Source organism: Lathyrus oleraceus, chromosome 6, assembly GCF_024323335.1.
Source record: "Lathyrus oleraceus cultivar Zhongwan6 chromosome 6, CAAS_Psat_ZW6_1.0, whole genome shotgun sequence".
Taxonomy (NCBI): Eukaryota; Viridiplantae; Streptophyta; class Magnoliopsida; order Fabales; family Fabaceae; genus Lathyrus; species Lathyrus oleraceus.
The window spans coordinates 57387657-57414533 of record NC_066584.1 but is presented as its reverse complement, the minus strand read 5'-3'; the positions used below and the strand labels follow the sequence as shown (position 1 = coordinate 57414533).

Below are 26877 nucleotides of genomic sequence, written 5' to 3'. Positions count from 1 at the left end.
AATCTGGACCTCAATTGGCAGCACAACTTCCATCCCATACACCAGCGAGAAAGGCGTTGCCCCAGTAGATGTACGCACTGAGGTTCGATACCCGTGCAATGCAAACGGCAACATCTCGTGCCAATCCTTATAGGTCACGACCATTTTCTGTACAATCTTCTTAATATTCTTATTAGCCGCCTCGACCGCCCCATTCATCTTTGGACTATAAGGAGAAGAATTGTGATGCTCGATCTTGAACTCCCGGCACAGTTCTGCCATCATCTTGTTGTTGAGATTAGAACCATTATCAGTAATGATTCTTTCGGGAACCCCATATCTGCAAATAATGTCTCTTTTCAGGAACCTGGCCACGACCTGTTTCGTCATGTTTGCATAAGATGCCGCTTCCACCCACTTGGTGAAGTAATCAATAACCACTAATATGAACCGGTGCCCATTCGAAGTTGTAGGCTCGATCTTTCCGATCATATCAATGCCCCACATGGCAAACGGCCACGGAGATGACATCAAACTCAACGGGTTTGGAGGCACGTGCACCTTGTCAGCATAAATCTGGCATTTATGACATTTCTGCACGAAGTTGAAACACTGAGCCTCCATTGTCATCCAATAATACCCAGCCCTTAACAACTTTTTCACCATCGCATTCCCGCTGGCGTGGGTACCAAACGACCCCTCGTGCACCTCTTTCATCAATTGGCTTGCTTCTTTGTCATCGACACATCTGAGCAAAACCCAATCAAAATTCCTCTTGTATAAAACCCCATCTTTATTCAGATAGAACGTCATGGCCAATCTCCTTAGAGTCTTTCGATCCTTCTTAGACGCTCCCTCGGGATACTCTTGGGTCTCCAAATAACGCTTGATGTCATAATACCATGGCTTTTCATCATCAGGCACTGTTTCGACAACAAACACATAAGCCGGTCTATCCAATCGTCCCACCTCAACACTAGGAAATTAATTCCACCACTGCACTTTAATCAAGGCGGCCAGAGTAGCCAAAGCATCTGCCAAAGGATTTTCTTCTCTCGACACATGGTGTAATTCCACCTTGGTGAAAAACGTCAACAACCTCCTTGTATAATCCCGATATGGAATTAAGTGAGATTGATGCGTATACCACTTCCCGTTAACCTGGTTCACAATCAAAAATGAATCTCCATAAATAACAAGGTTCTTGATCCGTAAATCAATCGCCTCTTCGACCCCCAAGATACAAGCTTCGTATTCAGCCACATTGTTGGTGCATTCAAATGTTAGCCGGGCAGCAAAAGGAATGTGGGATCCCTTCGGCGTAACCAAAACAGCACCAACTCCACTACCATTCACGTTAACGGCCCCATCAAACATCAGAATCCATTCGGATTCAGGGTCAGGCCCCTCCTCCGGGATCGGTTCCTCACAATCTTTCGACTTAAGAAACATGATGTCCTCATCAGGGAACCCAAACTTCACCGGTTGATAATCCTCAATGGGTTGTTGGGCGAGGTAATCAGACAATACACTCCCCTTTATTGCTTTTTGAGAGGTGTATTGGATATCATATTCAGTCAAAATCATTTGCCATCTCGCAATCCGTCCGGTCAATGTTGGCTTCTTAAATATATACTTGATCGGATCCATCTTGGAAATCAATAAAGTGGTATGAACCAGCATATACTGTCTCAGTCGGCGAGCAGCCCATGCCAAAGCACAACAAGTTTTCTCGAGCAGTGAATATCTTGTTTCACAGTCGGTAAACTTTTTGCTAAGGTAGTAAATTGCATGCTCTTTTCGACCAGACTCATCATGCTGCCCCAGTACACACCCCATAGACCCCTCAAGGACTGTCAAGTACAGAATTAATGGTCGTCCCTCCACAGGAGGCATCAGAATCGGAGGCTCCTGCAAATACTCTTTTATCTTTTCAAATGCCGCTTGGCAATCATCATTCCACCTGACCGTTTGATCTTTTCTCAACAACTTGAATATGGGTTCACACGTGGCTGTTAGATGAGATATGAACCGTGAAATGTAGTTCAATCTACCTAAGAAACCACGAACCTCCTTCTCTATTCTCGGTTCAGGCATTTCTTGTATCGCTTTTACTTTGGCAGGATCAACCTCGATTCCATTTTCACTTACAATAAACCCCAGCAACTTACCGGACCGCACTCCGAAAGTGCACTTATTCGGATTCAACCTCAATTTGAATTGTCTCAACCGGTCAAACAGATTGGCCAAGTCTACCAGATGCCCCTCTTCTGTTTGGGACTTTGCTATCATGTCATCAACATAGCATTCGATCTCATGATGAATCATATCATGAAACAAAGTCACCATAGGTCTTTGATACGTGGCACCGACATTCTTGAGACCGAATGGCATTACCTTATAGCAAAAAGTGCCCCATGGTGTGATGAACGTTGTTTTCTCCATATCATCTGGCACATTTTTATTTGATTATAGCCAGAAAAGCCATCCATGAAGGAAAACACCGAGAATTGAGTTGTATTATCTACCAACACATCGATGTGAGGTAATGGGAAATCATCTTTCGGGCTAGCTCTGTTCAGATCCCGGTAGTCCACACACATCCTCACCTTTCCATCCTTCTTCGGTACCAGCACAATGTTCGCGACCCAAGGCGGATAATTAGTGACAACTAGGAAACCAACATCCAACTGCTTCTGCACCTCCTCTTTAATTTTCATGGCCATCTCAGGTCGAGTTCTGCGCAACTTCTACTTTACTGGAGGACAGTCTTCTCTCAATGGCAACTTGTGTACAAAGATATTGGTATCCAACCCTGACATATCCTGATAAGACCAGGCAAAGATATCGACATACTCTTTCAACAATGCTACCATTCTGCTCTTGACATTCACCTCCAAAGCGACCCCAACCTTTACTTCCTTTCTGACCTCCTCGGTACCCAAATTAACAGTCTCGACTTGCTCCTCGTGCGGTTGAATCACCTTCTCCTCTTGTTTCAACAACCTGGCTAACTCTTCCGGCAGTTCACAATCTTCTTTGCCTTCTTCTTCGGCATGATAGATCTGGTTGTCGAAGTCATATGAGGGTGTAACAGGATTGTTATCAACGAGATTCGGAGAATGATCGCATCTGCATGAATGTTGATTCATGCATTGCTTTTAGAACCGGAACGAAGCAAATTAAAAGGAAGGAAAATGAAAATAAGCATTGCCATTTTTATTTTATTTTTGTTAAACTGCAAAAATAAATGAAAAACAGGGAACACCGCTTTTACTGCGAAAAACATTCGTTTATTAATGATGCAAATATTGCAAAATGAAACATGATGTGGCTCTTACAATGGACCATTACGTTTCGGGAAAAACGTATGGCTTTCATGCAAACAGAATTGAAAAACAGAAATATTACTCTTCACGCAGAGTGACGGTGATGATCTTTTCGGCCTTCCAGTTCTGGATCTCCATTCCTGGTACGCACGGTTTTATCCACGAGTCGAACTCGCAGTCACTGTCAGTCTCTTCACCCACTGCACAGACACGATCTGGATCCTCAGCAATTACATTCACCGTCATCTGACCATGCGTCGGCATGGGATTAGCATTAACATTCGGTGATGGTGCAAAATTGATGGCTTTAGAATCCACCAAGTCTTGGACAACATGCTTAAAGGCTTTACAACCTTCAATGTTATACCCGGGAGCACCAGAATGGAATTCGCACTTGGCATTCTCATCATAATTGGCAGGCCTCTGATCTGGTCTTAACGGAGCCAACGTCCTCAGCTGAACCAACCCAAGATCTTTCAACTTCTTTAACAGAAATGCATACGTCACAGGTGGCCTATCAAACTGACGATCAGTCATCCGTCCTCTCACTTGATACCCAGCCCGCTGTGTTCTCTGCTGAAATGGCTGCCGTTGCTGTTGCTGTTGTTGTTGTGCAGGTTGATTATCAACAGGAATTGTTACTGCAGCAGTATGCTGGTAGTAACGATCCCTACCATGCCCTCTCTGGGCATACACAACACTCGTGTCACCCTCCTTCTTACGCTGATCGTTCCCAAATGGCTTCTTCGATCCAGACGACGAAGCATTTCCCTGTATCTTTCCCATTTTTAACCAGCTTTCAATTCTCTCACCAGCCACTACTATGTCTGCAAAACCAGTGACGGGACAACCCACCATCCTTTCCGCAAAAGTCCCCTGAAGGGTACCCATGAACAAATCAGACATCTCCTGATCCACTAACGGTGGTTGAACTCTGACATCCAACTCTCTCCACCTTTATGCATACTCTTTAAACCCTTCATTCGGCTTCTGAGACATACCCTGCAACTGGGTACGGCTAGGTGCCATGTCAGCATTGAATTGGTACTGTTTAAAGAAAGCATTTCCCAAATCCTGCCAGCTCTTAATATCTGATGATCTCAACTTGGTATACCATCAAGAGACCCGCCAGATAAGCTATCTTGGAAGAAGTACACCCAGAGCTTCTGATCCATGGTGTAGGCAGATATCTTTCGGACAAAGGCCTGAAGATGAGTTTCCGGGCAAGAACTCCCATTGTACTTATCAAACGTGGGCACTTTAAACTTCTGTGGGATCACAATCCCCTCAACCAGCCCCATGTTTGTCATATTGATAGCCCCAGGAGTAGCATGGCTTTCCAGAGCCCTGATCTTCTCTGCTAGTACCTGAATCTCCTTGCTCGGTGGTTGAACACCATACTGACCAAACCGCTCGTTCAGCACAGAGAACTGATCTTCTTCTTTATCCTCCACGGCCCCAAAGAAAGGAGGAAACTGATTATCCTTCAGAGTATTGCCCATAGGACCTGGCCCACCGCCTGCAGCGAAACCAAAACCACCACCATTGTTGATGAATACTCCAACATTAGTTGCCTTCTTTCTGAGATCGCTACCACCCATAGAACCACTAGGACCATAATTGGAGTTACCCTCATGACTATTGCCATTGTTGGCGATCGAAGCCAGCTTAAGCCTCTCCACCTTCTCGGCGATTGCTTTCTGCTCCATGGCAAACCCTTGCATGGCGTTGATCAACTCACTCATCTTCTCTTTCAGCTTGAGAATGTCAGTGTTGGATGGATCCATCAGTTTGGGTCGGTTGCGTCTGGTAGGGTATCTGTGCGGATGAGCTACGTGCAAAGGAATGATTCTGCGTGCGCGAGCAATGATTCCAGTAACAATCAAACACGTTAGAAACCGACACCTGCAAAATAGAATATAAGTTATTATGATTCATGCATGAATGCTATGTCTATCCATATGAGGAACACTCTGTCTTTCGATCCTGGTTTCATTGAGACGGATAATAATCCGACAACAACATTCTGACATCAATCATCTGGTTTTACCATACAGAGCAGAGAGTTATGATTTAGCAAAGATATCACCCGACCATGTGTGTGTTATGTGAGTGTACATAGAAAATCAAATAAAGCTTGAAGATCAATCATTAACTGATAATGACCATTGTATAGCAAAAGTGCACTACACGTGCGAGAATCATACATCATATTTGGTACAAATCAACTTTACAATCCTCCAGAATTGGAAAGAAATACAAGCAAGTGAATTCCGTCAACATGCCTGACGGTAATCCAACACATGATAACACTGCAATAAAAGCTAATCTGAAGAAGGTCTCACAGAAGACTCTGCACCATCAACCATCCTGGTAAACTTCATAGCAAACCTGAGCTCAGTGTTCTCCAGCCGAAGTCTTCCCACCTCTTTCTGATGAATCTTCATCTGTCGGAAATAATGGTCCCTTTCAGCAAGATAATGATCTCTCTCGGCCATAATCTTCGCTTTCTCTTCTTCCTTAACCCTCAACTTCGCTTCCCACTCTGTGGTAAGGGCTTTGGCTCTAACTTCCCTCTGAGTCTGCACAAGGACTTGTCTCTTCTTTTCATCTTCAATAATCCTCAAAGCTCTAGCCAACTGCTCTTTGGTAAGGTCGTGCTCCTTCGTAGATGACTCTAAAGCTTGGCTGATCTTACAGTAATAGGCGGTGTCTGTCTCAAAACGCTTCACCTCCAGAGCATATCTCTTAGCCTGGTCTTCTGCTTTCTCTTTGATTTCCTGATTAGCCAGTTGAATTCTAGCAACGCTCATTTCTATTTCAGTCTTCTCTGCTTGCAGTTGATCTCTCTCCCTCCTCATCTCAAGAAATTCATCCATACTGACAGCAGAACATGGCTCCTCAATCAACGGGTACCAAAGATCACCCATAGGAAATGGTAGACGGGTGAGCTCAACCCTCTTTCTGAGCCAATCATCAAACAGAGGAAAAGACCTGTTATTAGCTCTACCAAAAGGAATCTTGCCCTTCCTTTGAATGTTACGCCACGCCTCAGACACTTGCCTCAACAATGACTGATTGCCCTCAACCGGGAAGTAGAAAGACTCCTGAGTCTCGCGCTCGAGAGGAGGAACCTCCATAGCAAACCCCATTTGTCTCTTAAGAAGCGTCAGGTTATAATTAATACAACCTTGAACTCCTATAAGAGGCACATTGGGAAAACTCCCACAACTGCAAATGAAATCTCGTCCAGCCTCATCAATGTGAGTCCAAGCTATGTCCTTGGCTCGCAAACCCATCAATTTGGTTGCCCAATTAACCGTATGGTCAAGAAAGACAAAGACACCTCTGGAAGGCAAATATCCCATGAACCATTTATATAACAGTTGAGCACAACATCTAACCAATCCTCCATGCCGCTTCTCGTTCCGATTATGGACCGAGTAATAAACATCCCCAATCAAGGTAGGAATGGGATTCCTCTGAGCAAACACCCGGATGGCATTAATATCCATAAAGTTCTTCTGATTAGGGAACAGAATAATTCCATAAATGCTTACGGCAAACAAAGCACAAACGGCCTTCCAATTACCCAAAACAACATGCTCCTTGGCTTTAGCCTCTAAGAAACTCAGATGAAAACCGGGCAACTTTCCTTTCTCCTTCAAACCTCTCTTAGTCACTTCTGGGCTCAAATAAAGAGCATGAGAGATCTCACCAACATCAGGTTCTTCCTTAGCGACATAGAAAGGAATCTGGTTTCTGACCTGAATATCCAGGATACCGGCATAGTCCTCCATCAAAGGTCCCAACAAGTAATCCGGGAAGACAAAACATCTCAAACCCGGATCATAAAATTAGAGAAGAGTATGGATGGCACTCCTATCCTCATCTGTGAGCCTGAAAACCATCTTCAGAATACCACCATAAGCCTCACGGAACATCCCCACATGGTCAGGCGTAATCAATGCTACCATATCTTTCAACACGCCAATCTCTGGATCAAAGAAACTGTAGACAACATCAGCTTTCAAGTCGGTCCTCATATCTGGAACAAGGATGCCTCTCAACCAGGATCTCAATCAAGAATGTACCCTGCATATGGATAAACATGAGTTAGATGCGGATAAATGCAAAATGGGAATGATGCAGATGCATGTATGCAACTCATGGTGCCATCCTCCAAGTCATCTGAACATTAACTGTACTGGATTCCGGTCTTAGAACTGATCACAACCATCTGAGGGACCGAGTAACCACAAATCCAACTTAGGAGTTCCGAAATAAACGGACCCGGAGGATACATCACCATCATCATAGGTAAATCACTGACCAAATAACAACAAGATCATCTGGACAAGCAACCCCGAATTCAACCCGGGGAATCCGAAATAAACGGAACCCGCTGATAAATACCACAGACAGAACTCCGGCGTCCCAAAAATAAATCCATAAATCCAACTGAACCAAAGTCACCATCACAGAATCACCAACAGAACCTGAACCTGTAAGAATCAAACCCTCCCCTCACAGATGAATTCTAATAAGGTCACCCTAAGGCGGATAATGGCCTCGACAATCGGACAAGATACTCAACGGGTTTGCCCTTTCGGGTGTGCCGTGCAGCTCTCATAAGATCATCTAAACCAAAGATCCGAGAAAGAACGGTCACCGAAGTCAACATCTCAAAAGAGGTAACCCAACCATAGTGGAAACTCCACAAGGAGGGGCTCTCTCAGAAGAACCTCGTCCGGCTGTGGTATGTCACGTCTCAACATCATGTTGATCCAACATAAGCAGAGACATGAGACCATACTAATCCTAGGTGTATACTCGGGCCTGGGTTTTAGCCCCACTCAGAACACCCACCATAAGTCATAGGAACCACACCTGTCCAGAATCCAGCACAGTGATAATATGATGCATGCAAACATATATGTAAATATATACAATCACAGTATAATAATCACAAACGCAATAAATAAGCAGTAAAAGCAACCCAAACTACCCTAAAAACTACGCTAGAGAGCGCTAGGATTGACTCGCTTAGGGAAGATGGACCAGCAAGAGGTCAACTTTAATCCCCAGCAGAGTCGCCAGCTGTCGCAACGCGAAAAACAACCGGCGGGAAAAATACCGTTTACATAGCCGCCACCGATGCTATTCATCCTATGACGGAAAGGGAGCGCAGGACTAACCTAAGAAAGGGAAAGGAACGGTCTTACGACCAGAGATTACAAGGTACAGGAGTCGGTTATGCAAGGGGAAGGTATTAGCACCCCTCACGTCCGTCGTACTCGACGGGATCCACGCTCAAAAGATAGCTCAAAGAATAGGAAAAGGTTGCTAATAAAACTGCTCAAAGAAACTGTACAAACTGGAATAATAAACAAGAGGAGGAAAACGGAGGAAATGGACTCGGCAGAATGTCGCATCCTGGGCCTACGTAGTTTGTCAGAAACAAACATCAGAGTCAACGTAGTTCGGGGGAAGGGAGACATGCTCGCTAAGACATCGCGTCCTATGCCTACGTATCTTCTCTATCCAGAGAAGAATCAGAGCACTCGTAGCTCGGCTAACGCACGCCGAAACAAAACACCAAAAAGAGACGCTGAGACGTCAAAAGAAACACTCAAAAGGAAACAGAATGCCAATACATGGACTTACGCCTGACTCCCAACAACAACAAGCAAGGAAACAGAATGCCAATACATGGACTTACACCTGACTCCCAACAACAACAAAAAACAGGAAACAGAATGCCAATACATGGACTTACACCTGACTCCTAACAATAACCATCACAAATGAACCCCGAATATGAACCCCAACTGAATAACAAACACCACAAATGATCCCCAATATGAACCCCAAAAAGTATAAGCATACCACACAAATGAACCCCGAAGATGAACCCCAAAGTGAATCCCAGGTGAATATCAATCGCCACAAATGAACCCCGAAGATGAACCCCAAAGAGAATCTCAAAGATGAACCCAAAAAGGTATAAACACCACACACGCCCACGCTGGACAGACAAGTACTCACACCAAATAAAGAAAAGGGTGAAAAAGGAAAAGGGTGCCCGGAGATATTGCTCGCAACCTCCTGCCTACGTATCTCATCTGGTATGAGAATCAGGGCGACGTAGTTCCCCTTAACAGGGGTACAACACTCTCCTAACCAGAGACCAGGGAAACAACAAACTAATAGGGAGACTAAGACTCGAGCCTAATAGTTGTCATGCCATCAATTATCCCTAAGTTGAGGTCCCTAACACGCATTCAACTTCCTCAGAAATCAATCATACAACTCCTACAAAAATGGAGATGAGAAGAGGAAAGCAGATAAACACACCAGCACAAGTGAACAAGCATCACACACTATATCCATACAAGAGGCCCAAACAACGGGTAAGCTTTAGTCAAGAGGGGTCATATCAACCTCGACAAATAAGCCAAACTGTAATGGGTAATCTATAGCTCTTAACCACTAACATTGAACGTTAGGGTGAGCAGATCAAAATGGAAATGAGGATGAGACCTCATGCTCTTAACCCTGGCCAGGGTGAGCTCCTGACAAAGAAAGCGTGGGGATCTAGAAAGTGGGACCCTATTCCACTTGACAGACACTGGACAAAGATCTTGGGTACATGTTCAAAAGCATCAGCACGTAGTGCGAGCATAAAGAACGACTCACTGAATAACGGGGGATTGGCTACTAATCCCTTTAATCCGTCAATTGCCTCTACTCTTGGAGGTCTTATTAGATAACCCATGCCTCATCTTGGAGGTCTTTGGCACAAATGTAAACAAACACAAACAGAGCCTCTGAAGGAGGACTTGCCAGCAAAATGCCTGCCAAAAAGGTGACAGGACTTCCAGACTACATGAAGTAAGAAGATAACTACCTAAGTGGTGTATCAACCACAATCCAAAGCTCAATCAAGAGCTAAAAGCAAGCAACTAATGTACCTGTACAAAAGCTAAACGGTTAATATTTCAGTCAGAAAATCAACAGACACACAGTGAAACCATTCAAAGTTACACAACTCAATGAACAATGCTCAAGCACTCAAATGAGCTCATGAGTTCACCACATCAAAACAAACCTACAAAACAAACATATGTTAGAACTCAAATCATTTTCATCTCACAAAGTGAGAACAAACTCAACCATCAATGCTAAATGTCCAAACCTGAAACACAAAGCACAGTTAGTTTATGCACAAAACACTAGTACAAAGACTAAGTTCAAAACCAAACCAAATGATCAAAACAGAACCCAATCTTTTACATAATGCCCATTAAAACATTCCATTTAATGTCCTCAAAAGGACCAGCATCAATTCAAAAAGCAAATATCTCAAATGGCCTATGCTATACAAGTGACAAACAATGTGCACAAATTGAACCCCCAACTTAGAAAATTCACATCAAATCAGAAATGCATACAATGACCGTGAGATTTTATGTACAAGTTCTTCATGTCATGAACAAACATTATGCAAAAAATCAAATCCAGAAAAGTTCAAATGATAGATGATCAAAAATGCACAAATCAATGCCAAAAATGTGACACAAATTGTCACATTATATCTTCATGTGTCAAAAACAATGATAGCATATGAGAAAAAATCCAAACTAGTGCTCAAAAATTCACATCATGTATGATCATTAAGCATGCAAAAAATTGGATCAAGAAGCTCAACACATAGATTTTCACAAGGCAATGAATGCACATGATCAAAATAGCACAACATGGATTCAAAAATCACACATAAAAAATCCAGCCATCAACAATTCACAAAATTAATACCATAAAAAACTAGACATTCATACAAAACTAGGAAAAAAAATTGGAGTCAATTTGGATCATTTTTCAATTTTTTATGCATTTTACAAAATGAGCTAAATAATTGGATAAACAAATGGAAATGGAGGGAAAATAAATATTCAAATTAAATCAGAATAATCCACAGCCATTGGATCTCAGCGCGCGCCAAGATCAATGGTCCAAGTTTAAAGCGTGAAACGCTGCGTTTCACTTAATGACTCAGCATGCACATTCATCAATTCAAAGCATTCGTGGCTCAGTCAAACGCACCTCAACCAATCGTTCATCCACGCCACAGCACACATGGCTCACACGTAGGCAAACCCTAGCCAGCTTACAGACGCCGGAGCTATAGTCTCCGGTCGTCTTCTCCGGCGAGCGTCACGGCGGCGCCGCCGTGAGATTTTCCAGAATCTCATGAAATCTATACCGTTCGAACCGTCTTCTCATGTAGATTCCAGATATACTAATGATTCATCCTAATTCATGCTAGGTTTTACAGATCGAACACAAACATATTTGAGATCCAAACTTCAAGTTCATCATACATGCTCAATATTCATCCATTTTCAAATCTAATCATATCTACATGATCCATGCAACATGAACTACACATCTATGTACATAAAACAGCAAAAAGAGAGGACGAAAATTTGGTCACCTTGAAATGGAAGCTTCTGAAATCGTATCCTCAAGCTCTCATATGCTCCAGATCCAATCCTTTGCTCTTTCCTCGAAGCTTTAAGCAATGATCAACATTTGAAATCACCTGGATCCACTTCAATTTTCAACTTCCATCAACATGTTCATGTACATGAACTGCTCAAATTCTGGCTCAATTGCAACAGACAATGGTTGATTCTTGCTCAGAATTGCATGAGGATCAAAAATCTACAAAAATATTTGGTGTTTGTATGGAGAAATTGAAGAATCGAAGAGAGAGAAAATTTGGAGAGTTTCTTGAATTTTGATCTCAAAAGTTAGTTATGGTGGTTATGGCTAGGGTTTCTGTATTTATATGCCCTGCTAATCACACTGAAATCCAAATTGGCCATCTATTAATCATGATTAGTGAGATATGAATCCATTTGCAAAAATGCACATTAAGCTCATTATGGCCATGCTACACGTGAGAACTCTCATGCAAGGCTTGAATTCACTCAAAATCATCCAATGGTCATGATGGAATGGTTAATTTGCTTGCACCTTAAGCCAAAAATGAGTAATGAATATTTTCTTCAATTTGAACACATGTGAAATAATGAGCATACAAGCCATGATTCCTTTGTACAATTGAACCAAGTGACATAATTTTGAGAAGCCTTGAATATGAGGAGCATTTTGCAAAAAGAATGGACCAATTTGGAGCTTTGTATCAAAAGTTATGCCACTTTGAATTTCCATGCCCATATTATGATCAAATGACCATAACTCCTAAACTATTCATCATATGGACATGAATTAGGACTTTTTAGAAAGGGGAGACAAAGATATACAACTTTCATGTTCACCAAAAATCCATTTGAAATATCTTTGATATTGAAAAGTCAAGCTGAATGTGGACCAAAAACTTGCCAAATTTGGAAACTTTGAATTATAGGTCACTTTCCATTTTTGGTAACTTTTGCCATGACCTTTGCATCTTCAATATGGATGTTTAAAATGATGAATGGACCTCTTTTAAACATGATTTTGGTGTCTCAACTCATTTCCCCACCTCATAGCCCTCAGTTGACTACACAGTTGACTTTTTGGTCCTCAGATGACCTTGAAATGCCCTGATCAACTTGAGCCTCTACCACTTGGGGAAATTGCTCAAAAAATGAAACCCTAGCTCATGTAAGCTCTTCATAACAATCATGTGATCCTCACCCCAAGAAAATACCTCATCTCTTTGAGAAGCCCTGGTTGGAAGAATTGCATTGATTAGGGTTGACTAGAGGTCACAACCCTAATTCAAAGGAACTTGAGAATTCACAATGAAACCATTGATGATGATAGAACCATGATGATGGTAATATATCTTTGCAAATAATATGATACCCAAGACCTTTGAAGAATCAAGAAACCCTAACTGAAGCCCATGCCCTCAGATGGTTGATCATCAATTCATAGAGACCCTCAGGCTTGAATCATGTAACTTCTCCATCTTTTGAAAAGACCTTGGAGGATGACCTTCTCATTTCATATGAGATGCAAAATGCAATGCCTAATGCCCTAAAATATGAAATGCAATGTGTCAAACTAGTCTCAAGAAGAGGAGGGCAAATTTTGAGGTGCTACAGTTGTGATACTCAAAACGTTCTAAAGGCTATAGAGTATACAATGCAAAAACATAAATTATGGAAGAATCAATACATGTCATATTTGTTGATAAGCTTGACTCTGAAAAGTCAAAGCTAGTTGAAAATTTTGCAGATTTGGAGATAACACTTGCAAGTTCTGATGAAAAGGTCAAAGAATCTGAGGAAGTAGAAAAGGAAACGTCAAAAGCACCTGAAGTCACAATTAATCAAAAAAGATCAAGAAATAGACAAAATGTTTCTGAAGAATTGATTCTGGGAAACAAGAATGAACCAGTCAAAACAAGATCAACGTTCAAAGGCTCTAAAGAAACACTTCTGGGACTAGTATCTTTGATAGAGCCAACATCATGTGAAGAAGACCTTCAAGACAAAGAATGGATTCTGGCAATGGAAGAAGAACTTGATCAGTTTGCCAAGAATGATGTCTAGGATCTTGTACCACAACCCATGGGAACCCATGTGATTGGAACCAAATGGGTCTACAGAAACAAACTTAATGAAAAGGGTAAAGTGGTCAGAAACAAAGCACGATTGGTGGCACAAGATTATAGTCAACAAGAAGATATTGACTATAATGAAACCTTTACTCCAGTCGCCAGGTTAGAATATATTCATCTACTTATATCTTTTACTGTAAATTGCTCTATCAAATTATATCATATGGACGTCAAAAGTGTGTTTCTGAATGGATATATTTCTGAAGAGGTGTATGTTCATCAACCACCTGGCAGAACATGTTTTTAAACTGAAAAAATCTCTTTATGGTCTGAAACAAGCTCCCAGAGCTTGGTATGAAAGACTAAGTTCTTTTCTTTTGGAAAATGATTTTATTAGAGGCAAAGTGGACTCCACTCTCTTCTGTAAAAACATCAGAAATGACCTTATGATCGGTCAGATATACATTGATGACATAATTTTTTGTTTTGCTAACCCCTCTATTTGTCAAGAATTTTCTGAGCTAATGTAGGCTGAATTTGAAATGAGTCTGATGCAAGTGTAAGACCCTAATTTTGACCCTAAGATCCCTCATGCTATCTCATCATATGCATTGGCTTTGGGATCACACCTTGGCATCCTCTTTACCCCTCATTCATTAGGTTTGCATTGAGAGAGGTCGCCAAGCACATTTGATTTGTATCATACTTTATTTTTCATTATTTACTAACCCAAATACCAAAAATATGTCTATGTATAGCTTTGTTTCTTTTGTAGGTAGTGTGTGTGTTCACATATGCTTCATCAAGCCTATATCTAGGGTTTAAGACCCTCAATGCAAATAGACTAATCAAGAGATTGTTCAAATTGACTCTAGACATCATATATGGATCCCCATGGTCTTCACATATAGTTTTGACCAAGAGTTCATCAAGAGTTTGAAGCTTATTTGCCTTGGAAGCCCTAATTCATCTGGGTATCTTGTGTGACTTCATCAGTAAGTTTCTTCAAAATTTGATCAAAGTATATCAAGGGATACTTAATATTACACATATATGATCCTACATGAGTCCAAAAGATCAAAAGAACTTCAATTTTGCAAGATGGTTCATGGTGGTTGACCAGAGAAAGTCAACTGGTAAAAACTGGGGTTCCCTAGACCGTAACTCCTACAATTTTTGTCATATGAAAATTATTCCAAGATAAAAGTTACTCCTTATGACATTCCAAACAACTTTAATGTTGAATTCAAGAGCTATTTTTTCTTTGAAATTCATTTTTTATGGTGAATGATTATAGGTCATTTTGTTTGAACCCTAGTTAGGAGGTCAACTTCCAAGGATCATAACTTTCTTAATTCTTATGATATGAAATACATTCAAGTTTCATGATCAAATTTAAGATGACCTCTCCAACTTTGATACTTGTAAGAAATTCAAATTCAACTTACAAGTGCATGTGCCAAGAGGAAACATTCTAGGTCATTTTGGGTCATTACCATTGAACAAGTTATTTTCCTCAACTTCTAAAATTCATAAATCCTTCATGAAAAATCCAAATGAGGTCAAATTTGTTACCAAATTGAATAGGTTTGAAAGAGATACAACTTTGACGGAGGAACTTTTTCCATTTGAAGCCCATAGCAAAAGTTATTCAAGGTGGAAGAAGTGAACATTTGACTTGGTACTTAGAGAATTTTCAAATATGTTTGATTTTCCAAACTTCCACCTCAAAATTCATCATGATCCAAGATTCAAATGGAAACGTGTTCAACATGAAAGTTGTTCCCCTTGATCTCACCTTTCCAAAAAGTCAAGATTGTCTCATTTGGCCAAGAATTGGAGGACTTGCGCATGGGTTCTTCACAAGGCTTCATTTGGATGAATTTAATGTTCACATTCCAATTACCATTGCATGATCACATGACACACTTTCAGCATTGCACATGATGAAATTTAGACCTGATTACATCATTTCATGGGCCTATCACACGCCTATGCATCCATGCAAGGGTGAATTACTATTTTTGGAATTTTGAATGAAGGGTGTGAAACCAATTGCATTGCCTATAAATGAGACCATTCATGCTCAGAATTATAGACCTTGCCCAAACTTTGAACCTGCAATCCCAACCCTCACCATTAGAGGACAATCTTGAAGGTTTTCATTTAAAAATCGAGTTTCAAATCTCCTTCTATTTTGAGATTGAAACTCCAAGAATCCAAGCCTTTCCTTGATTCAATTCAACTTTTGCAAGCTTTTGAAGTCAAGCCAAGGCCAATTGGAAGCAAGATCAAGCAAGTTTCAATCTCCCTCGAAGGTGATTTTCCATAATTTTCATCTCTTCGATTCTCTCTCAATTCTTCACCATTCTCTTTGATTTTTGGTTGGCTGAAGTCCTACCAATGTAGGCAACAAGATTAAGTTGCTTTGAGGTCAAATCTAAACAACTCAATTCATGATCCTCAAAATTCAAATCCATGTATCTTTTTATATACTTGGAATTGGAGAAAATTGGGGCCAGATTCGTGATCCTAAGCTTTTTCTCTTTGAAATAGTGTCCTTGTTTTTCATTTTCCATTGAGATGAAGTTGGACCAGTCCGGTGGAGGTCACCGGAGAAGATGACCGGAACCCTAGCTCCGGTGGTGTGTTGGCACACCTCCGGACCATCTGATCATGTTTGGATGTTCTAATCTGGACCTCTGATTTGAATTACCACGCGTACATTACGTTGACCCAAGACCACCATGGAACGCGCGCGTGTGGCCATCAGATCTGACACCTCAATTAATGAGGGAGATCTGATGACCCCTGTTTTTTCTTATTTTATTCTAATTTCTGATTTTATGTTTAATCCTTTTATTTTGTTTAATTCATATTAATTTCATTTTTAATCCAAAAAATATGGGACTTTCACCAAAAATCTTTAAATATTTTTCTCTTTCATATTCTGAATTAAAATTATTTTTTGGATTAATTTTGATATTTTTCATGAATTAAATGTTTTTATGCATATTTTTAATTGTTTAAAAATACTTCTGACTTTTCAAAAATAGTGAAATTTTTTGTCTAAGGTCCTTTGACCTTGTTTGACCTAGGATAAATCCCTTGGCCATTTATTTTGTGTTTTGAAGGGATTTTAGGTTTTGACCAAATTAAAATGTATTTTAATTTACTTTTAATTAGGTTTTTAATTAATTAAATGCTTTAAACTTATGTTGAACCATTTTTATGGTCTTGTGATGTTTGACTTTCTGTTTAGGCCTTGGTCAAGGTTGATTTGAATTTCGTTGGATCAAAACCATTGGATTTAGGGGATTGATGAAATGTATATTTCATCTCCCAAAATGAATGGATGGTTTTGATTTGACGAAATTCCTCCCATGAACAATTTGTGTTTCTATCTTCCCCTCCCTCTTCATCTTTATCCCTATTCTTTCTCATTCCCTCATTTGACCAATGAAATCTCTAATGTCTTAAGGCTAATTGGTTCATCAATGACCTTGTGTCAGATGAACCAATACAAGTATGACTGAGATAGGTCCCTCCCTCTTGATTTTTTCTTTTAGTGTGTGATATGTTTTAGGAGTTTGGTTCTTCATACCAAATCTCTAACATGCATTAACACCTAAATTTGTATTGCCCGACCTCAGATAATTGTGACTTCTACATAAGTCAAATTACGATTGCTTAACATAGAGCTAAATTTGACCCTAATGGCATAACATTCTAGTAAGTGAGATTGTAACTCTCCCATTCTTCATGGTATTATGTGGAGACTTGACATTTTTTCCTTTCGTGAGAGCTAGTGGCATACTTATTGAATTATCCAAGTTAGAGCCATTCTCATGGAAGATTTCTTGGTTTAAGGATTCATACTTGTGAAAGAATGGTTGAGTGTTCTCCAAAGAATGACTTAATCAATTAAAAAACACCACTAACCTTTGAATAACATTTGACTAACTTTTGTTAATATTGTTTTACTTTCAAGTCATTTACTTTATGCAATTTAAATTTCAGTCATTCATCATTCATTTCCATTTACATTCTATTTAACTTGTTTATGTCTATGTCATTTTCCCTTTGCTCATTTGAGACATATCTTATGATTGTATATATTTGTTTGTGCATTTTGGTTTTGTTTGTGGTCTTAGGACCTTAAAATACTTAATAACAACAAAAACCCTAAAAAATGTCTGGTGGACTGTTGATCTTGATCTGAACTATTGGACTTAGGTTTAGGCAACATTCCTTGTGGAAAAAGGACTTGGCCAATGCCAACATTTTGAGACCAAGCTATTATGAACTAAACCTTCATCTGATGTAAGTCTTGGGATTTGTTTGAATTCATCTGCAACTTTTTCTTTGTATTAATTGTTATCTTGATCTTGTGTCTGATGCTTTGTTCTGAGTTGATCAAGGAATATTTCATCTGATACATGAGAAGACAAATAAGACTGCTAGCTATGGGAATTGCTTGCTTGGATGTGACTATCTTTATTTTATGCCTTGATCCTTATAATATCTGGATGTTGTTCATTTCTTATTGATTATTGCTTGATTTAAAGTCCAAAGTGAGAGTGGATTTTCCATATGACATTCTTGTCTGTTGGATTGCATCCCATCGGTCAGATATTTTCAACTCTTAACTTTTAAGTTTATGCTTATGGTAGTCTCTTAATCTCCTCCCACTTCTTAAATTTCAAATCTCTCCCCCTTTTTCAAAAACTCTCTTTGCTTGTGATTTCAAACTTAGACCTTATTTTGATGGTTAGAAACTTTGGCCTTATGCCCGATGAATCTTCAAACTCTTTCTTAAATAAAATTTGTAAATAAACATAATTATGTTGACTTAAAGTTTCAAAAGACAAAAAGAACTAACAACTTCATTCAAACTCTTGGCCCTTTGTGCCTTCTCATTTAAGCTTTTGTTAAAAGCAATTCACCAACTTTGAAATTTTTACCATGAACTACGAGGTTTTGATCCCTCATTTTTATGTTGGTACGTAGGCACAAGTCTGAAGGTCTTGTCAAACACAAAAATATAATCAATGAATTATTTTCTCATCCCCCATGCTCTCTTTTTATCAAACATCATTTATACCAAAAACACATGCGCACATAAAAAAGGGCTCCCTAGGAGTACCTAGGATACTTTGGGTGCTAACACCTTCCCTCTGTGTAACCGACCCCCTTACCTGTAATCTCTGGAATTTTATTAATTTTGATTTGGAAACTTCTGATCTTTGGGTTTTGTTCGTACTTTTCCCTTTTCCTTTGGAAACAATAAAAGCGCGGTGACGACTCTGGTTTTATTAACATTAGGCTTATCCATAGGTTGATGGTCATAAATTTACCGCTACAGAAACTAAGTGGCGACTTTGCTGCGCAGTAGTCCTCAATGGGTTTAGCCTAATTTTTTATGTGTACATATTTGTATATTTGATGTTTGTATATTTGTTTGTGTGATATAATATGTCTGTTGTGCTTGGTGATTTGTGAGTGGTGAGATAAGTTCTAACCTGAACTTGAGTGTAATTAAGATAGGAGGATGGTATAGTCATGTTCAACTTGTGTGGAGTAGTCCTTAAAAGTTGGCTTGAGGCCCATCTACTCAGTGGAGACCCTTTTGGGGTTACTAATGTCACACAAGTCATTTGTGGTTAGGCATTACTTTCTCTAATTTGGGGTCCGAGAAGCTGGAGACCGTAGAACATTTAACCCAACTTGGCCTAATTTTGTGATATTGAATAATCTTGCTATGGTTCATATTGCAATGCAGGGACTGGTATTAAATGATTTTCCAACTGGTTTTTCATATTGAAATGGTATCTGTTGCAGTTGTATTGATGCAAGTTTGTTGTAGGTTGCTCATGTTGCAAGCAAGGCATGAATGCCTGAAGTTATTGTGTGCAGGTATGTGGTCTACAAGTCCTTTGTGCCATGTTCCTTGGCTTGATGTGCATGATTGTGAGAGGTTATTGCAATGTCTTGTGTTAGACTGATGAAAGGTTTATGGAAGGCAAGGAATTTGGTGCTTGGACTTATACAAGACTTATGATTCTGCAGGATGTTTGGTTTATATGGCTTATATGGGATTGGTTCAAGGATTGGTGCAGCGGGTCTTGGTCTATAGACAAGGTGTTTGATGAAATTTCAGGCCTTGGCTCCTTTGAGGTATGTTGTGGTATGTAAGTTTGTCCCCTGCCTCATGATGCATATGATGGTGCAGTAGGCTTAGTGCAGGATTCTTGTTGGTTATGCAATGAGTATGGCATGCTTTCTTGTGAGCTAAGTCTTATTGGGCATACGTTTTGGGCTCATGCTGGTTTTGAAGGATCTGATGTGATGCATTGTACTGCAGGTAAGTGCATTTTTGACTTGGTTTATGATTCTGATTGATTGAAGTAAGCCATGTTGGTTTTGGACATGCTTTTGACATAGCTCTGCAGGTGCATGCTTGTGCATTGTCTTGGATTTGTTCATGACATTGTTTGATGCCTCTCTAGTAGGTCATGTATTCCATGAAGTGGATGGTTGAACAAGGCATGTCATCAAGTTGCAACTTTAAGGCATCCATGTACAAATGGCAATCCAAAGAGTGATGATGGAAATTGAAGACTAGGGTTAGGATCCAGATTAAGGGTTTTAGAGAATTGGGTTGACTTTGGTCAAAGTTGACCAAAAAGTCAACTGTTGACCAAAGTCAACATTTGGCAAAGTTCAATTTTGTATTTTTTTCCCTCATGGAATGGACATTTTAATGGTTTGTAATGAATATTTGAATGAGATTGGATTGATTTTTGAAATGAGTCTTGTACATGAATATGCTTGAATTTGGATTGAAATGAAATAAATGAACATGACTTGTAATTTGAATGGAATATGACTTGTAAATGGATTGAAACTTGAAATGAATGACCTTGAACATGTATGACTTAAACATGAATTGAACTAACTATGATAATGTATTGTAAATGGGTTGTAATGGATTGAAATGAACTAAGTGATGAACTTGATGAATGACTTGAACAAGACCAAACCAAAGATCCACAAATGAACCATGAAATAATGACACATGACAAGTCTTGAATGAATCCAATTAGGCTTGAACAAGGACCAAAATGGGCAATGAAAATAGCATGGAGTGGGCTTGAATAACATTGGCCAGATGAAAATAGGCTAAGTAAGACATGAAATAGGCATTAGGCATGAGGATGATCTAGATGAAATGCTATAGAATGGGAGCATATGAAAGTTGTGGGACCAAGAACTTAGAATGTAATCAATGGTTATGAACAAGATGAATGGAATCAACAACAAGAAAACCAAAATGAATGAACCATGAACAATAGGTTGTTAAATGCAATTTGGCCAAGCAAGGGAAACATACACACATACACACACATAATGGAATGATCAGATGAAATTAGGGTTATGAGGTCACCCACAAGGGCATGGGACATAACTTAGGGTTTGGGGACACCATGATCAAGTCGGGATCCCAAATTAGGGTTCTGCTTCACCAAGAAGTCACAGTTATCACCAATGATGGGCATAATACATAAGTATCAAGAGCTACCTCCAATTAGTGTTTGATTGATTAAGCCACCTCTAGTTGCAGAGAAACCCTAGTTTCCATTAGGTGCAAGCACAAAGCTTGGAATCCAAGATACATGTACTCATGTATTGGACCATGGTCATGCAGATGAAATGAATGCCTATAAGGATATGCAAATGATTAGGGTTAGTGACCTAGATGATCATTGTGGAGGGTAAGGTGAATTTTAGGGTATGACACGAGTAACTTTATATTTTGATTCGTCTGTAACGGTAGTAATGTGAAAAGGGTTTTAGGTTGTGATATTTTGATAAAATAGATGAATTATCAGTAACATGATCAAAAGCTCCAAAGTTCAACACCCAAGGACTAATAGAGGAAGAATGAGAGACAAAGACTTTAGAATTACTAATATGAACGATTGTTGTTAACGAATACTTAAATTGAAAGTATGCATTATACTTATCTTTATATACCACATTTTGGTTATGGTTGTTGTCGATGAATCTTTAAATTGCAAGAATGACTTATACTTATCTTTATATACCATATTTTGGTTATTGTTTTTCATCTCAGGGTATTTCCATTATCATTAAAATAAATTACACTTATTTGTGCACATTTCTGTTCCACAAAACCACTCTATGCGGAAGATCCAAGTGACTCATCTCACATCTCAATTTCTTCTCCTTATTAAGATCCGCCCAACATGATATATGACTCTCCTATTTCCCTTCGTACATGTACATGTTCCACTTGAAATCCTTATCCCATTTATAATTTTCTTAGTTATCAATGATCATCATCTTCACATTATACCTTTGTCCCCATTATTCATTCAATCACTTTTTCTAACTCTTTACAATATGCTATTTCTCATTGAGGTTGCCGAAAAGGTATGATTGATGAGATGACAACCCCAGAATCTAAAAAAATATAGACATTTATACCACTCTCTTTGGGAAAATCTACTATTGGATGGCATTGGGTTTACACGATTAAAGTTGAACCAAACGGAAGACTTGATCATTTGAAAGCTCACTTGGTGGCTAAAGGTTATACTCAGGTTTTTGGTCTTGATTACAGTGACACCTTCTCACGTGTGGCTACAGCGTCCGTGTTCATCTTTTTCTCTTTGTGCCTGCCAAACATCATTGACCATTATATCAATTAGATATAAAAAATGCATTTCTTCATGAAAATTTGAAAGAAGTTTATTTGGACTAACCGCTTAGTTTTTCTTCTCAAAGGGAGTATTATGGATATGTTTGTTATATTCACAAATCTTGTATGATCACAAACAATCTCCTTGAACGTATAGTTTGGGAGATTTAGTAATGTACTTAAAAATATGGTATGGTTTAGAGTGAAGCTTACCACTTTGTGTTTAATAAATACTCCTCTAACAAATGCCTTTATATGGTTGTGTATGTCGATGATATAGTCATTTCAGGTGATGATTATGATAGAATTATGAGACTTAAACAATATCTATTTCACCACTTTAAGGTCAAACATCTAGGAAAATTACGGTATTTTCATTGCATTGATGTAGCTCATTCTAAGGTAACATTTTCTATTTACCAAATAAAATATGCTTTGAATATATTGGAAGAAACCAATATTTTGAATTTGTAAACTAATTGACACTCATATGGATCCAAATATCAAACATATTCTAAATCAAGAGAGTCCTTTTCAGATCTAGGAAGGTACAAGAAGTTAGTTGGGAAGCTAAATTATTTGACCATGTCGAGGCCAAATATCTCATATGATATTAGTGTATTGATTCAAATTTCTAACTATTCATGTGATAATCATTGAAATATTGTGGTTCGAATCTTGAGATGCATTAAAAGAACTTGTGAAAAGACATTAAAGTCAAGATAAACACAAAAGGATACACGAATTAGAGAAGACGAATATGAAGCATATTACAGCTTACAACCTATTATAAATAATCAATTCACTCCTAAGTATTAACAAACTCTCACATTTCACTTACGCCATGTTAAAACTATGTGTTATCTTGAAACTAAAGTGTCTTTGCAGAAACAACCTTATATTTAGAGAAAGAGAATACATAGAGTGGTGTGGAGATCACAATAATAGATGCAAATATCATATCTCTAATTCCATGCTTTAATTAGTTGAATTCTCAACAAACGAATAATTGCATCCACTTATGTTATTACATTCACACTTGTTCAATGCTTTAATTAGTTGAATTCTCACCTAGTCAAAACATTATAAACTTACTTCATATGAGCATTGTCTGATACTTTTTACACAAAAATTACAAATATTAATTATCTAACTTCCACTAATATATATTGTTCACATATTTTTAAGCCTTGTGATTAAGTATTTACAACTCACACATTATAGTATCTAAAACTTATAACATTCACTAAAATTATAGTAAAATTCAGACTACTCTCTAAATATTATCCAGCTTCAAGAAGTCAATATTATCTAATCTTGGCCTAGAACTATGATGCTCCTGAAATTGTTTTGAAGAATAACACTCCCTATATCTTGGACCTCCATTGCTTTTTGTAAGCTTATGAAAACCTTTTTCCACTTTCACCTCCGAATTTATTCATAAAACTTGCAACAATAGTAAATAAATTACAATTGAACAAAACATACTACAATGGAAAAGAAAATTCAAGCTAACTAAAAATGTACATTTTATCACTAAATTTATTAGTGAAGAGATACATCAGAGAAAAAACAACTTACATTATGAAACACTGACTCAAACACAAATATCAAAACATGATACTCACAAGTAAACAATGACAATAATTTAAGAAAGTAAAAGTAATCGAAAATGTAACTACATGTGTTAGTGTCGTGTTGGTGTTAGACATTAACATGTTTCTGACACCGAACACGCTGCGATCTGAGGTGTCGATGCTACACTGGACTATTACACATGTAACATGATGAAACAATCAATCTACTCTTCTCCAAGGAAGAAAACAGTTGGTTTTTTAGGTTCCATGATCTCCACAGTCCCTTCTATCATCTTAGCCACCTTCCCCATTGTTGGCCTTGCCTCAGGCCTATCCTGCAAACACCACATTGCAGTCTTCACCATTCTATTAACCAACTGAAAATGCGATTTACTGTCATAAGCATGCGAAATTTGACTATCAAGAATTTCTTCAACTCTCATTTCCTTAAACATCTTATCAAAAGCCCATCCCGGAAAATACCATTCATCACTCCTCACCACAGATCCTTGAATCTCGAAGTTCCTCACTCCGCTCACAAGCTCCAACAGCACCATACCGAAACTATACACATCGGCCTTTGAAGTTATTGGATCCGCTGTTATCCATTCCGGTGCCATATAGCCAGGAGTCCCTCTCCTTCTTGACATTGTCACCATGTCTTCTTTTTTCCTCAGTTTCGCCAATCCAAAATCCGATATCTTAGGACAACAATCATCGCCTAAGAGAATGTTCTCCGGCTTTATATCACAATGCAAAACCCATTCCAAACACTCCTCGTGCAGATACGCGATCGCCCTGGCCATACCAAGAGCAATTCTATACCTCATGTTCCAATCCAAAACAGGTTTCTCTAAAGTACTTGGATTTGAACTATTATCATGACTTTGTTCAGACTCAGATTCCCCGCTTCCCTTGCGAGATTTCACTCTAAAGAGATACTTATCCAACGATCCACCCGGGATGTACTCATAAACAAGTATCCTTTGACCTTTCTCGGCGCAGAAGCCCCACAATCGAACCAAGTTCAAGTGATGCATCCTTGCAATTATGGTAACTTCCGCCCAAAACTCCGCGTCACCACCTGTAACATTCTTTAAACACTTCACCGCGACAACACGATGATCAGGCAACTCACCTTTGTACACATCTCCAAACCCGCCCCTCCCAATGAGATTCGAGAAATCATTAGTCGCGGCTTTGATCTCCGAGTAGGTAAACCGTTTCGGACCACCTGCAGGTAAAAGTTCAAGTCCTAAAGTGGTAGCCATGTCCCTATACTTGATATACCTCTTAAGGAAAGACCAAAAGAAAGCCACACCAGCAATAAGTTCAGCCGCGAAAAGCGTACATATAATCACAATATTTCTCGTCGTTGTGTTCGAATCCTTAGGAGGTAAAGGCAAACTTATCCTCACGGGACAAGTCGTCTGCATCACTTCCGTCATACCGATGAAATTTGATCCTTCGGATTCCTTCTGATCAACTTTCAAAAACAAAGCTAGCTCAGTCCCGGGCGACCATAAACCATATTGAAGCTCTTTACCTTGTAACAAAACACAATAGCCCGATCCGTCGTACTTGAATCCAAATCCAAGACAACTGGAGTTTCGTTTACAACTTGCTTCACAAGTTGTATAGTTTAAAGCATAGATTTGATTCATCGAACCGCTACTCGTATAGTTTACGTAATCAAGCCTAAGAAAATGAGTGTTACTTGTAACTGTAAGTGGAATTTTCCTCTTACAACCAACTTCACTCCCACCTTCAACAGGCTCAAAACCAGAAGGACAAACACAAAAAGTAGAATTGTAGAAATCTTCTCTAGGCATACAAATTGAATTAGGTCCACACTTTCCTTTGATTTTACACATTTCCCAAATTGCTAACCAAACAATAACCCAAGAGTTTTCCTGTTCAGGATAAAAGCTATAAATTCTCAAATTTCCATCATCATGAAGAACAAGTTTCCTAAACCTAGAATCACCATAATCAGAAGTAAGAAAAGAGTTACTTTGCATACTCATTTTTCCAGCATCATCCATAAACAACAAAGCACTAGGCGTACTATAGTACTGAGTTGACGATGAGGAATCATCATTGAGAATCAAATTCTGAGATTTAACAAACTTGAACTTTTTGTTACTTGAAACAATTTCAATCCCAGTAATGTTTTGGTTTGGTAAGATAGTGTTAGTTGGATTTGAAAAGCTAGTCCAATTTCCAAAAACAAGGTTTCCATTATCATGAAGAACAAGTTGTGTGGAATTTGAATTAGCAAGAAAGGAAAGATTGTTGAGCAAGAGTTCACCTTTTGAGGTTATGATGAGAGAGGAAGATGAGTTGAGTTTTGTTGAGATGCTCCAGATGATAGAGTCTAAAGATGGAGGGATTTTGGAGAACCATATTGAGAAAGTGAAGAGGTTTGGTGAGTTTGGTATGGGGAAAAAACCAGCTGCGAAGTTGGAGTTTGGTGAGGTGAGGGTTCTGTTTTGTGAGGGAAGCCATGGTGAGAGTGAGGTGTTGAAGGATTTGAGTTGTTGTTGTTGTTGTGAAGTTGAAGGTTGAAGATTGAAGAGGAAAAACAAGAAGAAGAAAGTGGAGATTGAGAGAGGCATGTTTTGTTTGAAATATGAAAATGTTAGTTAGATTTAGAGGTAGATGTTGTTTTTAGAAGACATTAGTGGC

General features: G+C 39.1%; 1 protein-coding gene across 1 annotated transcript; it reads right to left on the bottom strand.

Annotated features, from left to right (window-relative positions):
* Nucleotides 1-24117: 24117 nt before the first annotated feature.
* On the bottom strand, nt 24118-26877 carry LOC127092128 (G-type lectin S-receptor-like serine/threonine-protein kinase At1g34300). The gene has a single exon (XM_051030942.1). The coding sequence runs from the start codon at nt 26805-26807 to the stop codon at nt 24414-24416; it is 2394 nt and encodes a 797-aa protein (XP_050886899.1). The 5' UTR covers nt 26808-26877; the 3' UTR covers nt 24118-24413.